The 22,249-nt window shown below is 38.8% G+C and overlaps 1 protein-coding gene across 1 annotated transcript in view; it reads right to left on the bottom strand.

Moving 5' to 3' along the window:
• Positions 1-22,249, bottom strand: part of LOC124775894 (inter-alpha-trypsin inhibitor heavy chain H4-like) — a 148,114-nt gene that overhangs the window by 2,291 nt on the left and 123,574 nt on the right. Inside the window, exons 9-15 of the mRNA XM_047250732.1 lie at positions 20,312-20,505; positions 19,260-19,451; positions 18,209-18,403; positions 17,907-18,098; positions 9,617-9,755; positions 9,428-9,532; positions 2,854-2,987 (exon numbers count right to left, since the gene is read on the bottom strand). Coding sequence (XP_047106688.1) covers positions 2,854-2,987; positions 9,428-9,532; positions 9,617-9,755; positions 17,907-18,098; positions 18,209-18,403; positions 19,260-19,451; positions 20,312-20,505 — 1,151 coding nt within the window. The remainder of the gene's footprint in view (positions 1-2,853; positions 2,988-9,427; positions 9,533-9,616; positions 9,756-17,906; positions 18,099-18,208; positions 18,404-19,259; positions 19,452-20,311; positions 20,506-22,249) is intronic.

Below are 22,249 nucleotides of genomic sequence, written 5' to 3' on the forward strand. Positions count from 1 at the left end.
TGATACTTTGAAAGAAAGCAAAATACGCTGATCTTATATACCTATTAGGGACATGTCTTTTTAAGTTGCTAATTAAATAGATAACTCTTGAGAGTCTGGCAGGTAAATGTTTTACATGTGGTTCCCATGTCAACTTGTTGTCTACTATAACACCTAAAAATTTTATACTTTCTAAGTCATGATTCTCTCTTGAGCTAAAGGAAAGTGCCTGGGTCTTACTTTCATTTAGTAGAAAACCGTTCGCTCTAAACCATAATGAACTCTGAGCAAGGATATCTTTAACTAGATTTTTTAGTGTGTTTAAATCTGAGCTTTTATTTTAAAAAATTGTGTCATCGGCATACATTATTGTGTGAGAGTTTACAAAAGATGGCAGGTCATTAATCATAAGTAAAAACAATAGAGGTCCAAGTACTGAGCCCTGTGGCATGTCAGACCTAACATTAACCAGATCTGACTTCTCCCTGTTAATGCATACAACGTGTTGGCGGTTCTCAAGGAAGGATTTAATCATATTTATGCTGCTATTAGCAAAACCATAATAGGATAGCTTATTCAGTAAAGTATCATGGTCCATACAGTCAAACACTCTGCTCAGATCACAAAATGTAGCCTGAGCAAATCCCCTAGCCTCAAACACATCCAGAACAAATTGTACAAGAGAATCCATAGCATCTGTTGTGGATTTACCTTTCATTAATCCATATTGTTTGTCACTTATTAAGTTTAAGTTATCTAAATACGTGCTAACTTGATCATACATAATTGTTTGAAGAATTTTTGAGAAAACAGGAGTTAACGATATTGGTCTGTAACTAGCAGGGCAGTTCTTATGACCTTTCTTATATACTGGGACCACTCTAGATATTTTTAGTACATCAGGAAACTTGTTTTCAGCTAGACAGTTATTTACACAGTAGGTTAAGGGATCAATTATGCCGTCAATAATATCTTTCAATAAAATAGAAGGAAACATTCCATGTGGGAAAAATTATATATAAAAACAAAGATGAGGTGACTTACCGAACGAAAGCGCTGGCAGGTCGATAGACACACAAACAAACACAAACATACACACAAAATTCAAGCTTTCGCAACAAACTGTTGCCTCATCAGGAAAGAGGGAAGGAGAGGGGAAGACGGAAGGAAGTGGGTTTTAAGGGAGAGGGTAAGGAGTCATTCCAATCCCGGGAGCGGAAAGACTTACCTTAGGGGGAAAAAAGGACAGGTATAAACTCGCACACACGCACATATCCATCCACACATACAGACACAAGCAGACATATTTAAAGACTGGTCTTTAAAGATTGGTCTTTAAATATGTCTGCTTGTGTCTGTATGTGTGGATGGATATGTGCGTGTGTGCGAGTTTATACCTGTCCTTTTTTCCCCCTAAGGTAAGTCTTTCCGCTCCCGGGATTGAAAGACTCCTTACCCTCTCCCTTAAAACCCACTTCCTTTCGTCTTCCCCTCTCCTTCCCTCTTTCCTGATGAGGCAACAGTTTGTTGCGAAAGCTAGAATTATGTGTGTATGTTTGTGTTTGTTTGTGTGTCTATCGACCTGCCAGCGCTTTCATTCGGTAAGTCACCTCATCTTTGTTTTTCTATATATAATATCTTTCAATAAGTTACATGATAAATCATAGTAATCAACGCTATCTGAGGCTTTGAAATTTTTAACTATTTTCAGAATTGTATTGGTACACACCTCGGTGAAGCTGAAAATGCTCTGGCGGGGCCTTTCAAAATAGTTATCGAAGAAGTTAAGGGCATTTTCTGGAGGTTTGTCTGTTGAGCTGCATATTTCTTCAATAGGTTGGATGCAGAATTTATTGAATTCATCTGGGGATATGGCAATAACGTCTTTTCCTTTAGTGTAAGCCACAGAGTTAATTATACTCCAGGGGTTTTTTGCATTTATTTCTAGACTTTTCAATGAGGGCTGTATTATGTAGCTTCTTAACATCATTAATAGCCTGTCTATAATTACACTTATCTCTGGAATATAATTCTTTATGTAGTTCAGATCTGCTGTTCTTGTACGTACCAGAATAGAGCATAACAGTGTTTTTCATTTGCCCTAACTGTGGAGTATACCATTCCCTGTTTTTCCTTCTCTTATAACAACTACTATCCTTAATATTTAGAGTACATTTTCTCAAAGGAATATTATTTTCAAATGTATTTAAAAATATAGAGAAAAACTCAGTAAAAACAATGTCAGAGGAACAATGTTGTAGTCTACTAAATAGGGCATCCCAACTGATACAAGTGAGAGCAAGTCTAAATCTATCTATCCTCTCTTTGTTCTTAGGTCTCGTGGTTACAGTTTTAGCTTTTGGGCTGGAACAGTCTGGAGTTACGTTGCTAAGACTAATATACACTGCATTATGGTCTGAGAAATGAAAACTAACTACATCTGAAGACATATGAGTTCTATTAATATTTGTAAATATATTATCAAGACAAGCAGGGACCCTGGTAGGTTTGGAGTTAGTATAGTACAGGTTATATTGCCTAAGTACATTCTTGAAATCTGCAACAGTTTTTTTGTCCTGCAGAATATAAAAACTTGAGTTGACGTCCCCTCCAATGACAATGGTATATTGTTCCCATTTTGGTGTACAGAGGGACATTAATAGGTCATCAAATTTCTCAAGAAAGATACTGGGGTCTTCACTAGGTGACCTGTAGACTACTACTACCAATATTATAAGGCACTCAATTACTATACCCGATGTTTCAAAGTGCAGTTCTTCACAGGGAGTATTGAGATCTAGCTTACTATACTTTTGTGTAGGCAGTGCTTTTACATACATATATTGCTACAGAGGACTATTCAAGTCTGCATACCTGTATTGAATATATGTTTAAAGTTCTGTTCTCTTCTGATGAATTCCTGCTGATAATGTGAAGCTGGCCATCTGTGCCAAGATACTGATCAAGCCATGTGATGTCATTAAGAGTCAATATGGGCTTGTTTGTGGCTGAAATTAAAGTGAAATTAGTTTAGAATAATTTTCATATCATTATTATTAATATTTATGAAACCCTTCCCATATATTCTTTATCAAATTAACAGATCAGTGCAGCGTGAACAATTTATGTAGTCCTCAGTGATATAGAAACTATTAGATATCAGCACCTTTTACTACTCTGTAGTAAAGAAACCTATTTTTTATGTTCTCTCTTTCTGCTGGGAATACAATGTGGATTATTGTGTATGGTGTTTGAGGCAAATTAACAAGATAGATATTGCAAATTCCTTTAATTGGAAGATATGTTCAGTTACTTATGTTTGTCTTAAAAGTAGGACCCATTTCATTCCATTTTTATAATTCACTAAGGTTTGTTGTATTTGTGTGCATTTATTTACTGTCTATGACCGTAAATGATGAAGAGATTGTGTGGGAGGGGCATTGTGATTACTCGTTTTAAAATTTTCATCAGGTGAAGAGTTTAACTGTTTTGGAATACTGGAAAATATTTTGTAGACGAGCTACCTGATGTCAGTCAGATTTCACACTGGTCAAGTTATTGGCAACTAACTACAAATATAAGTAATCCCTACAGCTGTGTTACCCACAGAGTGAGGGTGGTGCAGTGGTAAGTGCATCTGCCTATTGAGCAGGAGACCCAGATTCTAATAATGGCCTTGGTAAAAATTTAATTTCATCACTTTGGTATGTATTCATCATCATACATAAAGTTGAGACTTCCTGTGCCTGTGTAACACATAATTTCGTCTGAAAGCTTATAGTTGTTTTTTTCCAAAGATGTAGAATTGTAGGGCTACACCATAAATCCCAGAGCAAAACCCAGTTACGTTACAAATAATTTGATGAAAAGCCAGCTACTGCAGGCTACTTCTGTAAAGTGCACTAAGAACCAATTAAAGCTAGAGTTTATTTACTGACATGAATAATTATGGAAATTACTTCCGAATTACTTCGTTACTGTACTATTTCTTGACAGAAAAGCAACTACTTTGAAAAACCCATAGCACTGATATACGGAGAAGTAGGCAGTGCTTTACGTACTCCAAAGCCTTTGTAAAGCCAAAGAAAATTCTTGTGATTCTTTGGGACTTGTCCAAATATGAACAAATTTTCTCAACAAATTTGTTAATGGCACATATTGTACTTTTGCCTTTCGAGAAGGCAAACTGATTTAATGTTTTTTACTATGAAATTTTGGATGTGAGTTGTAACAGTTCTTTTCTCTCTCTCTCTCTCTCTCTCTCTTCCCGTTGTTTATACAGTAAATTCTTTCTCTGAATAGTGTGATAGTCATTTATGACTGTGTGAAACTATACTTTTCTTTTTTTATGCAAAACTGGTTGATGTGGATGATATATTGTTGCCATTTGACCATCATGGTGAGGCAAACCATTTATTATGGGTTCACATCTGTTTCAGGAGATAGAGAGATGGATTTAAAAATAATTTTGCAATCACTGTTGCACTGTGTACTACTACCATGTTACATATACTCTTGATTAATACCATCAGGGATGAATCAATATTGAAATCACCACATACAAAGACTTCCCAGGCATTTTAATAACTCTTATTAATATTGTCTGTACTTGCCTATTGACATTTAAAACATTTTCAGTTTGTGCACCAAAAAGTATTTGTAAGACCTACCAATGGAATATTATTAAATTTTTAGATGCATATCCGTTTGGAGTAAAAGACTGATTGAAATGTGTTGAAAATAATTCAGTGCAGATAACTGCAGGTGTGCCTAACCAAGTTGTGAATGTTACAAGGATATACAAAAATCTTTTAAAGAGAGTAAAAATCAAACAATGGAAAATCCGGGATGGAATGTAACAATGCCGGATAAGGGAAGTTGCTACTCACCATATAGCAGAGGCCTTTGTCAGCAGTAGACACACACACACACACACACACACACACACACACACACAGATAGCAAATTGCGTTTATGTGTGTGTGTGTGTGTGTGTGTGTGTGTGTGTGTGTGTGTGTGTGTGTGTGTGTGTCTACTGTTGACAAAGGCCTTAATGGCCAAGCTTTAATTGTGTGAATCTTTTTGTTGTGCCTATCACGACTCAGCATCTCCGCTATATGGTGAGCAGCAACTTTCCTTCTCTGGTAATGTTTTAAAGAGAGTAGTCACATGAAACATAACTCATTCTTACTTTGGATTCAGGAAGCTGTAATTAATAGTAATGATGCAGATGTTACATTTTTTTGATTTTAAGAAAATCTTCAGTAAGCTTCACATTATAATTCAAAAATAAAATGCTTGCTTGTGGAAGGTCTATTCAATCTAGACATGGTTTGAGAAATATCTATAAAGGTCAGCTGTTAATAGAAATATATCAGTCTAAGCAGAGAGTTCCAGAGAATTAAAATGTTGACACAATAAACAAACCAAATAAAAATGTAGGCATGACACCACTTCTGTGTAACACCACCTCTTCTCTTGATAATCACCACAATTTGGCACAAAAGGAAGTGCATGAATTTAATTGAAGATAAGGATCAGGTGATATGGCAGCCCAGTCAAGGTATAACAGGGTGCCTAATTGTTTGTATGCATGCAGCCCTGTGAATATAGCTGTCATCATCTTGGAAGGTAGGACTAGACACATCTTACTCATCATGAAGTTGTAGAACTCTGATTATCTCATTGTCAATGGGACATGAAACACTAAGACGCAGAAGACTGGGCTACACTTTGTCTCCAAGAATACTGAAATAAACATGGTAATCTGAATGAGTGGGACAAAGACATTGTATGAAAAACATCTTCAAATTCACAGAACTCCTTCAGCTTGAACTATGCCTTTCACACACTGCATGTTGAATACCTCATTTGGTTGCAGATCACTCCGTACCCTACATCAAGTGAAAAAAGGCAAAATTATTACTTGTTCAACTGCACTACATGCTACTTTCGTCTACATACAGGGTGTTTCAAAAATGACCGGTATATTTGAAACGGCAATAAAAACTAAACGAGCAGCGATAGAAATACACCGTTTGTTGCAATATGCTTGGGACAACAGTACATTTTCAGGCGGACAAACTTTCGAAATTACAGTAGTTACAATTTTCAACAACAGATGGCACTGCAAGTGATGTGAAAGATATAGAAGACAACGCAGTCTGTGGGTGCGCCATTCTGTACGTCGTCTTTCTGCTGTAAGCGTGTGCTGTTCACAACGTGCAAGTGTGCTGTAGACAACATGGTTTATTCCTTAGAACAGAGGATTTTTCTGGTGTTGAAATTCCACCGCCTAGAACACAGTGTTGTTGCAACAAGACGAAGTTTTCAACGGAGGTTTAATGTAACCAAAGGACCAAAAAGCGATACAATAAAGGATCTGTTTGAAAAATTTCAACGGACAGGGAACGTGGACTTGTGATCAGTGATGGAGCAGTTCATGTTGAGTTTGAAACCAATTGTCGTTGACAAGATGTGACACTCATCACTGGTCTGTGTCAGTTAGTATCTTTGTCTGATCACAACTCTTACACTGTGTTATATGACAGCAAATGGTACACCATTCATTCTAGGCATGGACAATCTGCATTGATAAATCACCAACAAATTGAGCAACTTCATTCACAGTGTGGTCATGGACGTGTCAAACATGACAGTTCTCTTTTGCCATTCTACCAAGTCTCCATATCGGCCCATCTTACTGATCTGATTCTGTACATTTGTGCAGTACATACACATCACTTCACTGCCATGATGTACATTAAAGGTGGAAGGTCACATGACTGCCTGGTACCATTTTTACAGCATTTGCTATGCTCCAAAGTGATCAGTGTGTTTTTTTAAGGGAATGATTGATATTTTGTCCACTGATCTTACCTGAATATTCAGCTTGTGATTAACTTTCTGTGCAGGTAGGGAGCAATTTCCTGACTATATGATAGTTGTATGGAAAATTCTGATACTTAAGAGCCAAATGCTGTTGAACAAGAACCATTTTGGCTCCAAAATAAGCCATCTGACATCATGTCTCTGCTCTTTGGGAAATAGTGGTGCACACACACTGGCAACGAAAGATGATCATTACACAACAGTTTCCAGTGAAATAGGATCAATGTTAGACAGATGTTGGATTAATATTGTCTTTTTGACCACCCAAAAAATCAAAGAGCTACTTAGCCCTGTGAATAACAGCCCAAGCCTGAAACTACCAGGTATTTATAATATTCAGTGTGATTGTGACTCTTGTTAAATGTGTCATTCTATTCAGGTTGTTTTGCTGCACTGCACCGAACTCCATCAGGTCAGAAATAATGGAGGTGGATCCATGTTAAGATATTGGACTCACATTCAGGAGGGGTGACAGTTCAAATCTCTATCCAGATTTAAATTCTTCATGGTTCCCCTAAATCATCTAAGGCAAATTGTGGTATAATTCCTTTGAGATGGACATGGCTGGTTTCCTTTCCAGTTCTACCATATCTACCATACTCTTTAGTTTCTGCTCCTCTTCTATTGACCTCATCACCAGTAGGGTATAAAACCCTAATCTTCTTCCTTTATTTCAGGCACAAACATCTAGAAATGTCAGCTGTGGCTGAAAACACTGTTATGGATGAGCACAAGATTTTGTGTCAAAGGCAGAGATTGTGGGGGGAGGGTCATGTAGCGGATGGTGGGCCCATTACCCCCTGCCATCTTTTACCCCTAGAGTGACTAGAATAAGGAAAAAGGGCATCCCTATCTAGAGTTTAATTAAAGATTAAGATCAGTTGATTTGGAAGCCCAGCCAAGGTGCAATAAGGTGCCAGGACATACAGGGCTAGAGTCCACTGCTCTGCACACTAGACTAACTTGTTCACCAGTAGGTATCACTATTTTGTGAAAATTAAAAACCTGTCCAATAATAACGTTAGAGATAACTTACGAGTCCAAATATTCTGATAAATCATGTAAAAAGAATTGTGCTAGAAAGAGGTTCTTTAAATAATTTGATATGGCAGAACACAGTTGAATTCTGAAATAAACATAGTAAAATGAACTTTTCCTAGGCATAAAAAGCTAGTTACATGTAATACAAATAATGAAATGTACTATTAATCAAGCAGGTGGCCATTGTTCTGCTGAATGCAACTGATTTTCTAATTTTACTAATTATTTTTATAAGACTTGGATGCCTTTTAAATTCACAAGAAAAGATGTAATTGTACATCTAAATTTATGTCTATGAAGTCTATTCATAAAGTAATTTCTGTTTGTTTGTTTTTTTAATGTGAATGAAATTACAGAATTTGTTTTAGTACACTGTGAAAGTACACAGTCTAATTTAGTTTTCCACATTGTTTCCAGCCATATTGACACATTTGTCACAGTGTTTGATGAGCATTGAAATTCTGTAGTTGTTGAGTTCAGCTGCCTGCACCCATCTGGCATTAAATATCCAGTAACCCAAGTCTACAGTAATAAGTGAAGGTGGTGTGAGGCAATAAAGCATATATTCAGAAATAGATGAACCAATGTCCACGATGAAAAGAAAATTGATTAGCTGAGTATCGTGAATGCAGGTTAGTTGACAAGATTCATTTAGTTGATACGATTTACCATATCTGAGGTTTGTGTTCATTTTCCATACATTAATCATGTCCTTCAGTACAAAGTGATTACCAAAGATTTGGGCTGGTGGAAATTTAATGCCAGATGTGTGAAGGAGCAGAATTCTATGAATGCAGAACTTCAGAGCTTGTGAAATGGTATAACATATCTCTCAAGTTGGCTGGAAGCATTGTGGAAAAATCAATTAAAGTGGGTACTTTGACAGTATTGCGAAGCAAATTCTGTAACTTCATACACATTTTTTTAAATAAGTGGAGGTTACTTTATGAACAGCCTTTGTGTGTCAATAAGCCACCAACATATCTCCATTTCCTGTTTAAATTTCCACCAGCTCAAATCTTTCGTAATGACTTTGTACTGAAGAACGTGATTAATGTATGGAAAATGAACACAAACATCAGATATGGTAAATCTCATCAAATGAATCTTGTCAACTAACCTGCATTCGCAATACTCAGCTAACCACTTTTCTCTTCATCATGGACATTGGTTCATTTATTTCTGAATATATGCACAGAGAGAACTACTGCTGATAAGTCTCTGAGTTAGAATTTCAGTGGTTTTACCATCATAGTTATTTCATGAAATATATGTGAAAAGTATTAATATGCTGCTTGAAAATTCTTGATAATGGTCATGATGTATATGGCATACCAATGATTGCTGAATCTTTAACTAGCAGTTCGTAGCTATTTGTTACTATAAAAACAGAGGTTAGTGAGAACCTAAGGAATATGTGATGGAGGGACAAAATTGATGGAGAAAGAGGTGAGAGAGAGAAGGACAGAAAATTTAAGTTTAAAGGGCATACATTAACAAAGAATTTTTCACTCACTAGTTATTGCTGGTAGCAGTGATCCTATTTTGTCTTGCTCAAGAAATTGTGGTATTGTTGTGGCAGGTCTCTTGCCTGGAAAATATGGTGGCATTGCAATGGCCACTGGAAATAAACAGATGCAAGGAAATTAATCATCTTTTCATGTAACTTATACATGTTAAACTTTTCAAGCAGATGGAAACTTACTGATTTTGTTGTGGTATGGGGCTGTATCCATAGTTTCTGCAGCATCTTTTGGCACTTGAGAATGGAAAGTGATAGTGGTGTTCCTTCCAGCAGATGGTTTTACCACAACAAGAGATGTAACAGAAGTCACAAACTGATACTGGAAAAAATTATCAACAACATACTCTTATCATAAATTCTTTTACATGTCAATGTGCAAAATGAGCCTGTGTTAAAAGAACCCTTAAGCACAGCTAGAGGCAAATAAATTAAAAAAATAGGCTTTCTTAACATAAAAATCATGTAATAGAAACATATTAAGACAATCAAACACTATCAAATTTTACTCCCACTCATTAACTACACTGTTGTTTCCAGAACAGACAACAACATTCTGGAATGTAGAATGAATCCAGTAATGAGAAGCAACTGTGTGAACAACTACATGCTACACAAATTACTAGTTAATGATAATGGTACTTTGAATCAAGAGACACCAAAAGCATGCTCCTTACATCTTATTTACAGGAAAGAAAAAAATAAGAGTAAAACTCCTGAATTTCACATACTTTTAACAGGATTCAATCACAAATTGTGTTCTGTAAACTCCAACACCCTCAGGACTGTGAACAAGTTAAGTTACATACATTATTTCAGAATAAAATTCAGTTGTCAATTACACAGATATTTTTGTACTAGGTAAGTTTCAGTAATTAACTTCTTATACTTTACATAATGTATGGGCAATGCCTAATGACTTATAATATCCCAAATTTTGTAGGCTCCTGAAGATGATGAATTAATTTGTCAAAACTAGTAACACAAAATAAAAATATCTGTGCAACTGATGATTGAATTTTATTCTGAAATATATACTACAGTTAATGAAAAATAACAGCTATGAATAAAATAATTCATATGCAGTAACTGAAGGAAGAAGCCAGCTACTATAGGATGCTTCTGTAATGTATACTAACAAGAAACTATGATTGTAGTAATATTAATGTGCTCACACTGAAAATTATAAGAATTACTTCTAGAGTACTTTGTACGTGTGGATGAATATTAAAAGAAAAATAGTTACTTTGGAAAATGTCCACTGTCCCTCATTTCAAACCATTCAGTTGAAGTGGGCTTTCTATCAACAAGTTCCCAATTGCTGATGAGTTCCCAGATAGAAATTACCAACACTTACAATCAAACACTCTTTATTCACCCACAGAGAGCCCACCACCCCTGGAGTGTGGAGCACTGGGAGAGGAAATGAGCACTGTCGAAAACAGGAGTGTTGTAGGCCATTGAACAGGTGTTGGTTAATTATGCAAGGTAGTGTGACCACCCATGCTGTGGCTGGTCTGAACAGAAGGCAAGGTTGGATAAATTCTTGCAGAGTGAGCGAGGCAAGACCAATCGACCTGCACGTGTGAACTGGACCAGCTTGGGAGATAGCAGTGTTGGAGGAGCTGCGAAGAAGGGGACACACATCTTGAGACACCATTAGAGCTGAATGTCGCTGTTAATCCAACTGCATCCACCTCATCTGGAACAGGATTGTGCACAGGATCGTTACATGTGAAATGGATGTGGCTTTCCACAAGATGTCTCTCACATGGAGGATGAAGATGATCCATCTTGGAGCTGTAAGGAAAGCCCATTGTTTGGGCTCCCAAAAATGTGGATATAAAAGCAAACCTTGATAGTCATAGGGGGTGCTGTAGGAGAAGGGGGACAAAGATACTGTAATCAAAATATCCACGGGTATGCTGCCAGTCTATAGTGTCCAACGGGCACAATATTTTAGCGATCATACATGTCGCCATCATCAGGTGAACTGACGGACTGAGCTCCTGTGAACGGAGCAAACGGAGGGAGTCGTCATGGGTAGCCCACTCTCACCAGTGGTAGCGAATTTGTACATGGAGAACTTCGAGGAGGAAGCCCTGTCGTCATCCGTATGGAAACCTACTTGCTTTTTCCGTTACGTGGACGACACGTTCGTCATCTGGCCACATGGTATGGATAAACTCCTTGACTTCCTTACACATCTAAACTCCATACACCCCAACATCAAATTCACTATGGAGACTGAAACGGAGGGTAAATTACCTTTCCTTGACGTCTTGGTCAAGAGAAGGGCTGACGGCACCCTAGGTCATGGGGTGTATCGGAAGACTACGCACACTGATCTGTATTTGCACGCAGACAGCTGCCACCACCCTTCACAGAGGAATGGGGTACTTAAAACTCTAGTACATAGGGCGCGCACTATCTCTGACGCAGAGAGTCTACACCAGGAATTGGAACATCTGAGAACTGTATTTCGAAAAAATGGGTACTCAGAGTGGCAGATTCAACGTGCTCTCCGCCCAACCACTGCAGCACAACCTGTTGAGATGGATGAAGTCACGAGGGAGGAGGTAGGCATTGCATTTATTCTATACACAGGTGCACTCTCGGGGAAAATCGCCTGCATTCTGAAGAAAAACTGGGTCGGAACCGTGTTTTGTCCTCCAAACAAAACTCGTGCACTGGTGGGGAGCGCCAAAGATGACCTGGGTTTGAGGAAGGCCGGCGTGTACCAGATTCCGTGTCAATGTGGCAAGTTGTATATTGGTCAGACGATGCCTACCGTCGAGGATCGATGCCGTGAACACCAGAGGCACACTCGACTGATGTATCCGAGCAAGTCGGCGGTCGCTGAACATTGTTTGTCGGAAAATCACGCCATGGAGTATGACCGCATGAGGATTCTGGTACAGACGTCAAGATACTGGGACAGCGTTGTTAGAGAGGCCATCGAAATTCGCACCAATGACGACCTCATAAACCGTGACTGTGGCCATAATCTTAGCAAGGCTTGGGAACCAGCGATCGGGTTAATCAAGAGTAAATCGAGCAAACGTATAGTTGTGACGGCCACGGCGGACAGAGCCATCACACTGACGTCATCTCAGATGCCGTCGCAATCTGTTCCACCGCGCGACCGTGGCGTGGGGCACGGACGGCGGAGGGAGCGCGCCGCGGGCGGAGGGTATTTAAATCGGCCGCCGCCGCGACCGAACCCAGTTCCCTCTGAGCACCCATAGCGTACGGATCTCCGTGCTGGCACGTTCACAGGAGCTCAGTCCGTCAGTTCACCTGATGATGGCGACATGTATGATCGCCGAAATATTGTGCCCGTTGGACACTATAGACCGGCAGCATACCCGTGGATATTTTTATTATCAAATACGCCGGGAAAAACTCAAGAATCACAAAGATACTGTAGCTTGGAAGAAACACTAGAGCACACCAGGGGAACAGCAGATGGCAGCACTTGAGATAGTGCAATGTTACATGCAATGCATGGTTGAGCCTGAGGCAGCAGATTATCACACACAGAGTCTGCGTGAGGTGGAGGAAGAGGATCATCACATGCAACCACTGAGTGACTGACGGCATCCTGCGACAGTGGAGAACTCAATTCAAGAGACTGTGGGACAGATTCCTCAATTGCCCAAGCTGGTTTAACCCACTGAAGTGAAACTGTCTGATGCTGTCCATTTATGTGCATGTCCAGAGTATTAGTCATGCGGACCAGGCCAGAGTAAGGTGGCTGTAGTGCCAGTTTGAGTGTGTCATGCTGTAACATAATAAACTCACATGAGTCCATGGCCAATTGCAAGAAAACCTGGGGACAGGTATGCGGTCATGGTGGAGGCATATGGGTAGCAGCTGGAGGTGACCTGACATGCTTGACAAGAGCAGGGAGGTCAGATAGATTGACAGCTGCAACATTGTTGACAAACTCAGCTGGGAGGACTAATGTCTCACCAGATAGGACCTTGGCAAGTGACACTCGGATGGCTGCCTTACAAGCCATACAGGTTTCTAACATGACTCAGGGAAGGGCATTGAACCACTCACCACCATGGCACATGAACACCGCTTTCAGAGTCCTGTGCTGACACTCAATGAGCCCATTGCTCTGAGGATAGTATGCTGTAGTGCAAAATTTATCCACACAACAGGGCATGCAGAATGTGTTAAATAACAGTGATTAGAACTGCCTATCCTGATTGATTGTGATGGATGTAGGGCACCAGAATCTAGCTATCCAGGTAAATGCAAATGTTCGTGCTACAGAATCTGCTGTAATGTTCCCAAGAGGGATTGCCTCCCTACACTTTGTAACATGGTCAATGATGGACAAGATATATCTGAAACCATCAGATATGGGCAATGACCTGACAATGTCCAGCTGCATGTGTTGGAAATGGCCTCTAGGGGATGTCAAATTTGCTTAGGGGAGGCTGCATACATCTGCCAACTTTGCTGTGCTGACAAGGTACGTAGGCATGAGCCCACACCCAGCAGCTATTCTTCACACCTGGCCACACAAAGCATTCAGTGATAAGCTTTGTAGTAGCCTTAGTGCCAGGATGTGAAAGATTATGCACAGCAGCAAAAACTTGGTGACTAAAAGCAGCCAGGACAATAGGCTGAGTGATGCCCATGGATGTATCACACCATAATGGCCTGACCAAGCCCAGTAGGTTGCAAGAAACTATCTGTACAGAAGTGGAGGAGGTCCAATGTAGGTTCTGATTTTGATATCACTGCCCTGTAAGTCAGCCAGTTCATCAAACTTAATAGGAGATGAAATAGCCACCACATTTTCTGAGCTGTGGATATATCAGATGTACATCATGTACTAACAAATGAGATCCATCTACTGAAACCTGCATGGAGGAAAGTCAATTGCAGGACTGCAGTTAGCATCTGAGAGGGGACAGTGATTCGTGAAAATTGTTATGTTCCTTCCTTCGATGACTGTACAGAAATATTTGATGGCCTGGTACACTGTAAGAAGTTCCTTGTTGAAAGCTGACCACTTACATTGAGCTGTAGATAGCGTTTTCCAAAAAAAATGGAGTGGCGGAATTGTATCATCAATATACTGCTGAAGCTCGGCACCTATTGCGAAATCACTTGTGCCTGCCATAATACAAACGCAAGTGTTTGGCAAGGGAGGGCAAGGTTGATGGCATGCTCTAAAGTTATTTTTAAGTCCTCGAAAGCTTTCAACATATTGCCAGACCCTAGCTGCCACCTTGGCAAACTGTCTCTGTAAAAATTGATGGTTCCCAAAAACCAGAGAATTTCGCAAAAACTCACTGGGAGTGGCAGTTCATGGATGGAGCCATCCCAATAAACCCTCACAGGAGACATTGTGCCCAAAAAAAGGTAACAGAGGTGCCTCAGAGTTGTGATTTATCATGATTAATCTTGACTCCATTACATGCCAGAAAGTTATGTACCATGGCCAGGTGTAGCTCATGTTTTTCATCAGAGGAGGAGAAAATGAGAATGTCATCTAGGTATGGGTAGCAGTAAGAGCAGTTAAAGAGAAGTGGGTGTATGAAATGTTGCCAAGTTTGAGTTGTGTTTTTGAAATGATAATGCATGTAACAAAATTTGTAAAGGTAAAAGGTTGATGAAGGCTGTTTTTGGTATGTCACTGTGTTCCATGGGTATTTGTAAATATATATTGGTGCAGTCCAAAACACTAAAGATGTGTGCACCTCTAAGTACTTGGGTGAAGTCTTGAATGTGTGGGACAGGATTATTGCCAATTATGGTACACATAATGAGATGATGATAGTTACAACAAAGGTGTACTGTGCTGTCCTTGGTGTCTAAGTGTCTGGGGGAAAACCAGTTTCTGTCCAGAGGTCAAACAACGCCTGCCCGCAGAAGTTCATCCACTGGAGTCTCAGCAAGGCATAGTTTGTGTGGAGAGGGAATGCATGCATTATGATGCACTGTAGGGCCATTTGTTGTGGCAGTTTCATGTGTCATCCCATTCACAATAGCGTTCAGTTAAACCAGTGAACACAACATAGAGTGTCTCGAGCAGGAGTCAGTACATCTAGGTGAACCCACACCTGATGCCAGCTGACAGAGGAAGTATAGATGCTGGTATATCAACCGCAGCAGCAGACATTGCTCTGTACAAGGCAACTCGGCAGCAGTGTCAAATAACAGCATACACCTCATCAGGCAACCATAGTTTATCCTCATGTGAGGGTGAGATGTGAGGAAGCAACTGTAATTGCAGTTCCAGTGGAAGCTTAACTAATCACAATACCCAGAGCACTAAGTCCGGCAGACCTCTGTTGTGACCTGAGCACGAAGGCGTTGCCATAGTTGGGAAGGGATTCTGTCACCTAAATTCTCATCATAAATGATGCCACGGATTGCATCTGCTGGCATACATGAAAAATTCTTGGTGAGGAGCGCAAGAGCAGAAGCATATTTGTTACACTCATGTGGGTTTAGCAATAAGTCACTAATAAGACTGCGGTGGGCATAAAAATGGTTCATCAAACAAAAAAAGTGAGCATTGTTGTTTATGGTACCATGTATGTACAACAAGTTTTCCACCAAGGTAAACAACATTATGGACTTGTCAATTTGTATTGGTGGCAGCTTCAGAAAATGACTTGGAGGCAGTGCTTGGGAGCAGAGTCAATAGAGTGTAGACCATGTGAGGTTTGGGGAAGCAGCATCCACTGGGGTTGACTGTGACAGGCATGATGTTCTGATGAAAGTCCAGGACTTGTGTTGGTGCAATATGATGCCCAGAACTCACAGGTTGTGTGGAGAAGGGACCTGTATGGCCACAAAGTGAACACAGCACTGCAAGCATGAAAGAGTTGTAAAGCAAGATGGGCGAAACGAAAGTAATAGTGCTGAGGTGTGCTGCCAGAGATCCATCATCTGTGGTCTGTGTAGGAGGGGGTAGCACATGGCCAAGAGAAAAACCCAATGTGGAAGTATCAACGATTGATGTGGATGGATTCGTGGAGGAAGGCATGAAATCGTGATTGACTGCCAAGTGGTGTGGAAGAACCACGGCTGGTATGTCACCCAAGGTCTGGGGAGCATGGTATGTCAGATAGATGCAGGGGTATCCCAGTGCAGTTGACCAGTTGACTCGAGTGTCCTATTGGTTGGTGCAGAAGTAGACACATTAAAGGGCAGAGCAGGATTGGCGAGAAAGTCAGCATCAAAGGTGTGTGATGCAGGTAGTGACAGACCACACTGGGGAAAGGGGAGCCATGCATGTGGACCCCAAACCTGTACAGCTCAGTGGTCCATAGTGGAGTGAGGTAGAAACTCCAGAGAGAGGAAACCAGAATCTCAGGCAGAAGAAACTTCCTAGTGAACACAGAATCCAGTAGCAGACTTTAGTGTAGGTGTGTGCTGTACCCAGTGCAGCATAGCAAAGGAGTAAACACTGGAAAACAAGCATTCTTGTTGTATTAATAGCGCCCGCAGATGATCATAGAAAATATAGTACATCATGCGAAAACAACAAAAGTCACAGTGCTTCCCAAAGCTCACTGGATCCGAGAATAGAGCACTCCTTGTTCCAGAGTCATTGACAATCAATTATCGCCACAATGTTTTTATCTAAAACTTCAAACAGTACATTTACATGGCTTCACACAAAGCACTATCAACTTCCTGCTTCCTGATGTTTAAAAGGAACATAAGAGTTTCTGCTGGTGAGGAATATTATTTCTTCTTTGGTACATAACATAAAGGCTTTATTTTGGACCTTACTGTTAAGCCTTTAAGCATTTTTCTGTCTGAGTTCTTAAACTTGTTGCAGTCAGTTACTAATGTATACAATTAATTTATGATGTCACATTTGCTGAGATTATAAACTCAGTTCAGGCAGATTAAATGACTCTATTAAACAGGTCTTCTGTATAATGGCACCAAAGTTTTCAGCAGGAGCCTACAGCAATGTAGTAAGTAATTTGGTAACTCCAAATGATAAAATAAAAATTTCGCACATACCTTATTAGATATGCTAATAAATGATCAGAATATTTGAATTTTGCAGTTGCAGTAAATGTGTCTCTCAGAAAATGATGTCCCCTAATTTACTTTGACAACAGGGTGCATGTAGCATGTCTGGGGAATATCTCATAATTTCCTAGAGGCCACACATTAAGATATTGTACTTAGAGTTTCCAAGTGAAACAACTTTGAACATTGTGTTAAAATAACGGATGATGGAATAAAAATGTCAACAATTTTTTGAATGATTAGTCATGAAAAGTTTGAAATTATTGATCAGGAATTAATGCCTGGTACTTTGAGGATTGAATGTTCACATTAAAATTTATCAGTGCAAAATACTTACATTATTTTGTAACTGCGTCCTCTGTAATTGCTTAGCACTGACTACTGATGAAAAGTTGTGTTACAAGGATAGAAAAAAATCAGTGTTCCTAAGCAAAGTAATTCCAGTTACCTTTAAGGCAATATTTAGTGCCGTTTCTTTAGGAGAAGGCTTTACAGTTTCATTGTTCATTGTAATCTGCTGCAACTGCATTTGACTGTGTTCATCTTTTTCTTCCAACATTAAAGCCTCATCAAGGAGTTGTTTGACATATAGATAAGCCCATAATCTTTCCAGAACTCCATAACTGCTCTCACTGTCTTTCTGAAATAATTTATGCCAGTTATCTCTAGTGAAAAGCAATGGATTTTTTAATGTATCATATGAAATATCATAGCTAGTGTTGTTATACATAAAAATGTGATAGTACTTACAGTCTGTTTCTTTTCTTTAATAACTTCACTTGGAAATTGTTGATAATGTTTGCCAAAGCTCCAAGCTGATACTTCAGGGAAAATATTTTCTGTGTGATCATCTTCATTTTCTTTCTTTACTTTACCAGCAACAACCAATTCACTTCCTCTGTAGAATGAGTGAAACTTGCTTTGAGTCACAACTGCTTCATCTACCTATGTAATAAAAGTCAAAATCAGTCCCACACTTAGGAAATTAGTATTGGGGTTAGATGCACAAATCCCACATTTTTATTCCTGCTATGTCCTAATGGAGGATGCTTAGCCATTGCCTTCCTTCATCCTGTTGTGATGTGTCAACCATGCATCTGTGGTGTGTAGATGACTGATGGTGCTTGCTCAGTCTATTACTACAATTGTGTTGATACAAATGAATGGAAGGGAGCGGGGAAACCTGGTGCTAGCATGTAGCCTACTCCTCTCGAACAGCAACAAGGGAGCTGCTGAGCTTAACATTCCCATCCAATGGACAGATGACCATCAACAATGTCACATGCACTCACACTTTGAGACACTTGAGATAGAGGTTTGAATTTAGCCCAGGAAAGTTTCCTAGTTCAAAGAAAACACAATGGAATCACAAGTTAACCATTTCTCATCTCATCTTTGAATAATGCTGATTCATTAAATATTTTCTCCATCTTTTACCTAGGTTCTGAGAGGTTATGGGCCTTTCATTTCTTCAGTACTTTTTTCAGTATTCTGTTGCACGGGTACTTGGCTTTTCATTGTTATTTGAAACTAAAGATTAAGTAATGTTACTTTCAGGAATGTTTCCTACTGACAGATAATGAAGTACCATACTCATCAAACAACTTGTCTTCTTATCCTTATTTGTACAAAACACTGGAGCAAGAATGTTACATTCTCTTCCTTTACTTACTGTTTATATAGTCTCATGTCATTGCACACAACAATAGATTAATACTGAGGTATGGGTGAAAAATTTTAACTGTTTACATATAACATGTTTATTACTTTGTAAGTCTCTTTTTATGACAGTGAAACTCACCATTGACCTCACATAATTGAAAGTTACGTTTGACAGAACAGGTGATGAGATTTCTTGGTAAAATGATTGGAGCTGGAGAGATGCATCAGCTGCTTCATAAATTTTACGAGCAAATCCATTATTTTGCAATGCCAAACGCTTAAGGAAAATGAAACTGGCATTGTCCCCAAAAGCCAGTGTGAAAACAGTTGCCTATAAAAGAAATAAAAGTGAAAACATGTTTTTCTATGTAAATTTGTGCACTTCAGTGTTTATTTTTAGTGAGACATATAAACAGTTTGCAGCACTTTACTGTATGAAATATTTTTTATTATTGATCTATTGCACTATCAGGTTCAAGAAAGATATCCTCATTGTCAAAATAGTTCACAAACACCTCATAATCCCTTGTAAAAATTGCCAATTGCTTTCCACTTGCTTGGTTTCACAGAGTTTACTCTACAATTGCAAACAACACTTCAAATCCTTTATACTTTGATATAGTGGAACATAATATCCTAATACATATAGTTTTGATCTAATTTTTTGTGACAGTGTCACTGCCTTTGATGTAATATTGGCATACAAGTGAGTGCTTTTATTACGATGTACAAAAATCACAATCCATTCATGGAAAATATGTCTTACTTGTTTCACACTTTAATGGATAACGTGTCTCAGTCTCTATAAGTGACTGGGTAGATAAAAAAACTGTTCACCAAGCAGTGGCAGAAGAACACACATATAAAAGGCATTACAGTTTGCTAAGTATCGGAGCCAGTGGCTCCTTCTTCTGGCACAAGGGTTGAAGGGGAAGGAAGAAGGGGTGAAGGAGAAGGACTTGCGGAGTTTGTGAAAGGAGTAGAGTTTGGAAAAGCCGCCCAGAACCCTGGGTCATGGGAGACTTACTGGATGGGTTGAGAAGGAAAGACTGATTGTTGGGGATTGCACCAGACAAGATTTGAAAATCTGAGAGCTTAAAGGTGGAAGGTAGGGTATGTACAAAATGGAGATTACTGCTAAAACATCATGCATCAGTTAATAAGAGTGAAAAGGTAAGAGCTGGAAGATACCTTAGTCTCTGTGTTATGTGCCCTTACTCCAGCAAGAATCCTGGAAGGACGGGTCTGGCCTATGGTGGCAACACCATCCGTGAGGAAGAGAATCATTGGTTGAGGAAGATCAGTTGCATTTTTGTTTTCTGTGTTATATTGCCTCTTTGATGCTAATTGAAGAGCTTTCCTCAAAGCTTCATAAATATTAGTTCCTGTAATAAAATTACTTATTATAAGGTGCATGATAATTAGTATCAAAAGAAAATATGATGAAAGTTTTTCAGGCAGTATGAGATCAAATAAAAGAATATCACACCACAAAAATAAGGAAAGGTACTAATTTGTCAACAAATAGGTATAGAAAATTAAAGCAGTATTGCAATTCAGTCAGTGTGCAGTGCTCAATTTTACAGGAACTGAACATACCAAGATAAAAAATAAGCATGGCATACTACAATAACAAGACACTTTATGACATCAATAGAGGGCTATCCCAGTGAGCATAATTTAGTTTAGATGTTGAAGGCTACTTGTTATGTACTAGCTGTGGCATCTGTAGCTCTAGTGTTCTGTAGTTTATTCAGACTTTGCAGACTATTTTGCATGATCTCCATAATAGTGTACAATTATACAATGGTTTGTGGCAGTAGTAGTATTTGTTAACAGCAAAAGACAATAATTAGAAAATTTTTTCTTCCCTTAATGCCATAAGATCTTTTCCAGTTTTAAATTTAATACCTATTTTCAGATAAGTACATGAACCCCACCTTTCATAGTAGAATTTCTAAGAAAGGTTGGGGGTTCACACATTTAAGTGAAAAAAGGTATAACATTTAAAATTAAAAAATACCTTATAGCATTAAGTAAAGACAAAAATTTTGAATGATCTGTGGTTGAAATAACAAAAAACATCACATCAAAAAAATTAATTGTATTTTGTTTGTATAGATCCCCCAGTGATAACACAGACATTTTTTCCTCAAAACTCATATGGAGTGTAGACAAGATATAGTCCACAAATCAACATTGTCATATATGTAGATTTAAATTTCATTGCAATGACATCAGATGATGTCAGTAGTACATGCTTGAATATTCTCTACAAAATAATTTAACTGGATGCTTAAAAAATCTCCTCACCAAGTGCCGGCAGAACATGCACATAAAAGAGGGTTGTATGTGTTCTGCTGCCGCTCGGTGAGTGGATTTTTTATCCATCCAATTAAATTATTTTGTCAAAAATTAATTGTTTCGTTGAATATCCTTTGCAACTATGGTGTAACATCTCTCATAAACTGCCCAACTAGAGTGATCAAACCATTTTCCTCAGTAATAGACTATGTAGCAATACACATAGAAAGAAAGCACTGCCAGCTACTACTACTTCAAAATCTAGGCCTATCAGATCATCTGTGTCAGATATTAAAATCAAATATTTATGAAGAAAGGTCTGCTAATTGAATGCACATGTAGTCTCAGAATCAAACCTATGTCAGTTATAATCCCAGTTACAACATGAGGAGTGGGAGGAAGTATTTGGAGAAACAAATGTAAACAAAATGTTCAATAAGTACATGACAAAAAAAAAATGGTGACCAGAGTTATCAGAAAATCCTCTGAAACTCTAAGGTGTCACACATCCATCAAAAATAGCTGGGCTGGCCCAGTTCTTTTTAGAATGTTACAGAAATTAAAGGAGAACTTATAAAAAGGTATTGTACCTGAAAAAAAAAGAAGCACTTCATGAATGAATATTTTGTTGGCATTGCTAAGGAACAGCAAGAGAAATTTCCAACAGAGAAGGAAGTGGCACAGGTAATACATCAATTAAACAATAAAAAATCCACAGGGTTAAATGAGATCCCAGTAAGTGTCCTTAAGAAATGTATAAACAACAAAAAAACCACATTAACAATAATAATTAATGAATCTTTCAGATCTAGCTACTTTCCTGAA

The sequence above is a fragment of the Schistocerca piceifrons genome, chromosome 1 (genome assembly GCF_021461385.2).
Source record: "Schistocerca piceifrons isolate TAMUIC-IGC-003096 chromosome 1, iqSchPice1.1, whole genome shotgun sequence".
NCBI lineage: Eukaryota > Metazoa > Arthropoda > Insecta > Orthoptera > Acrididae > Schistocerca > Schistocerca piceifrons.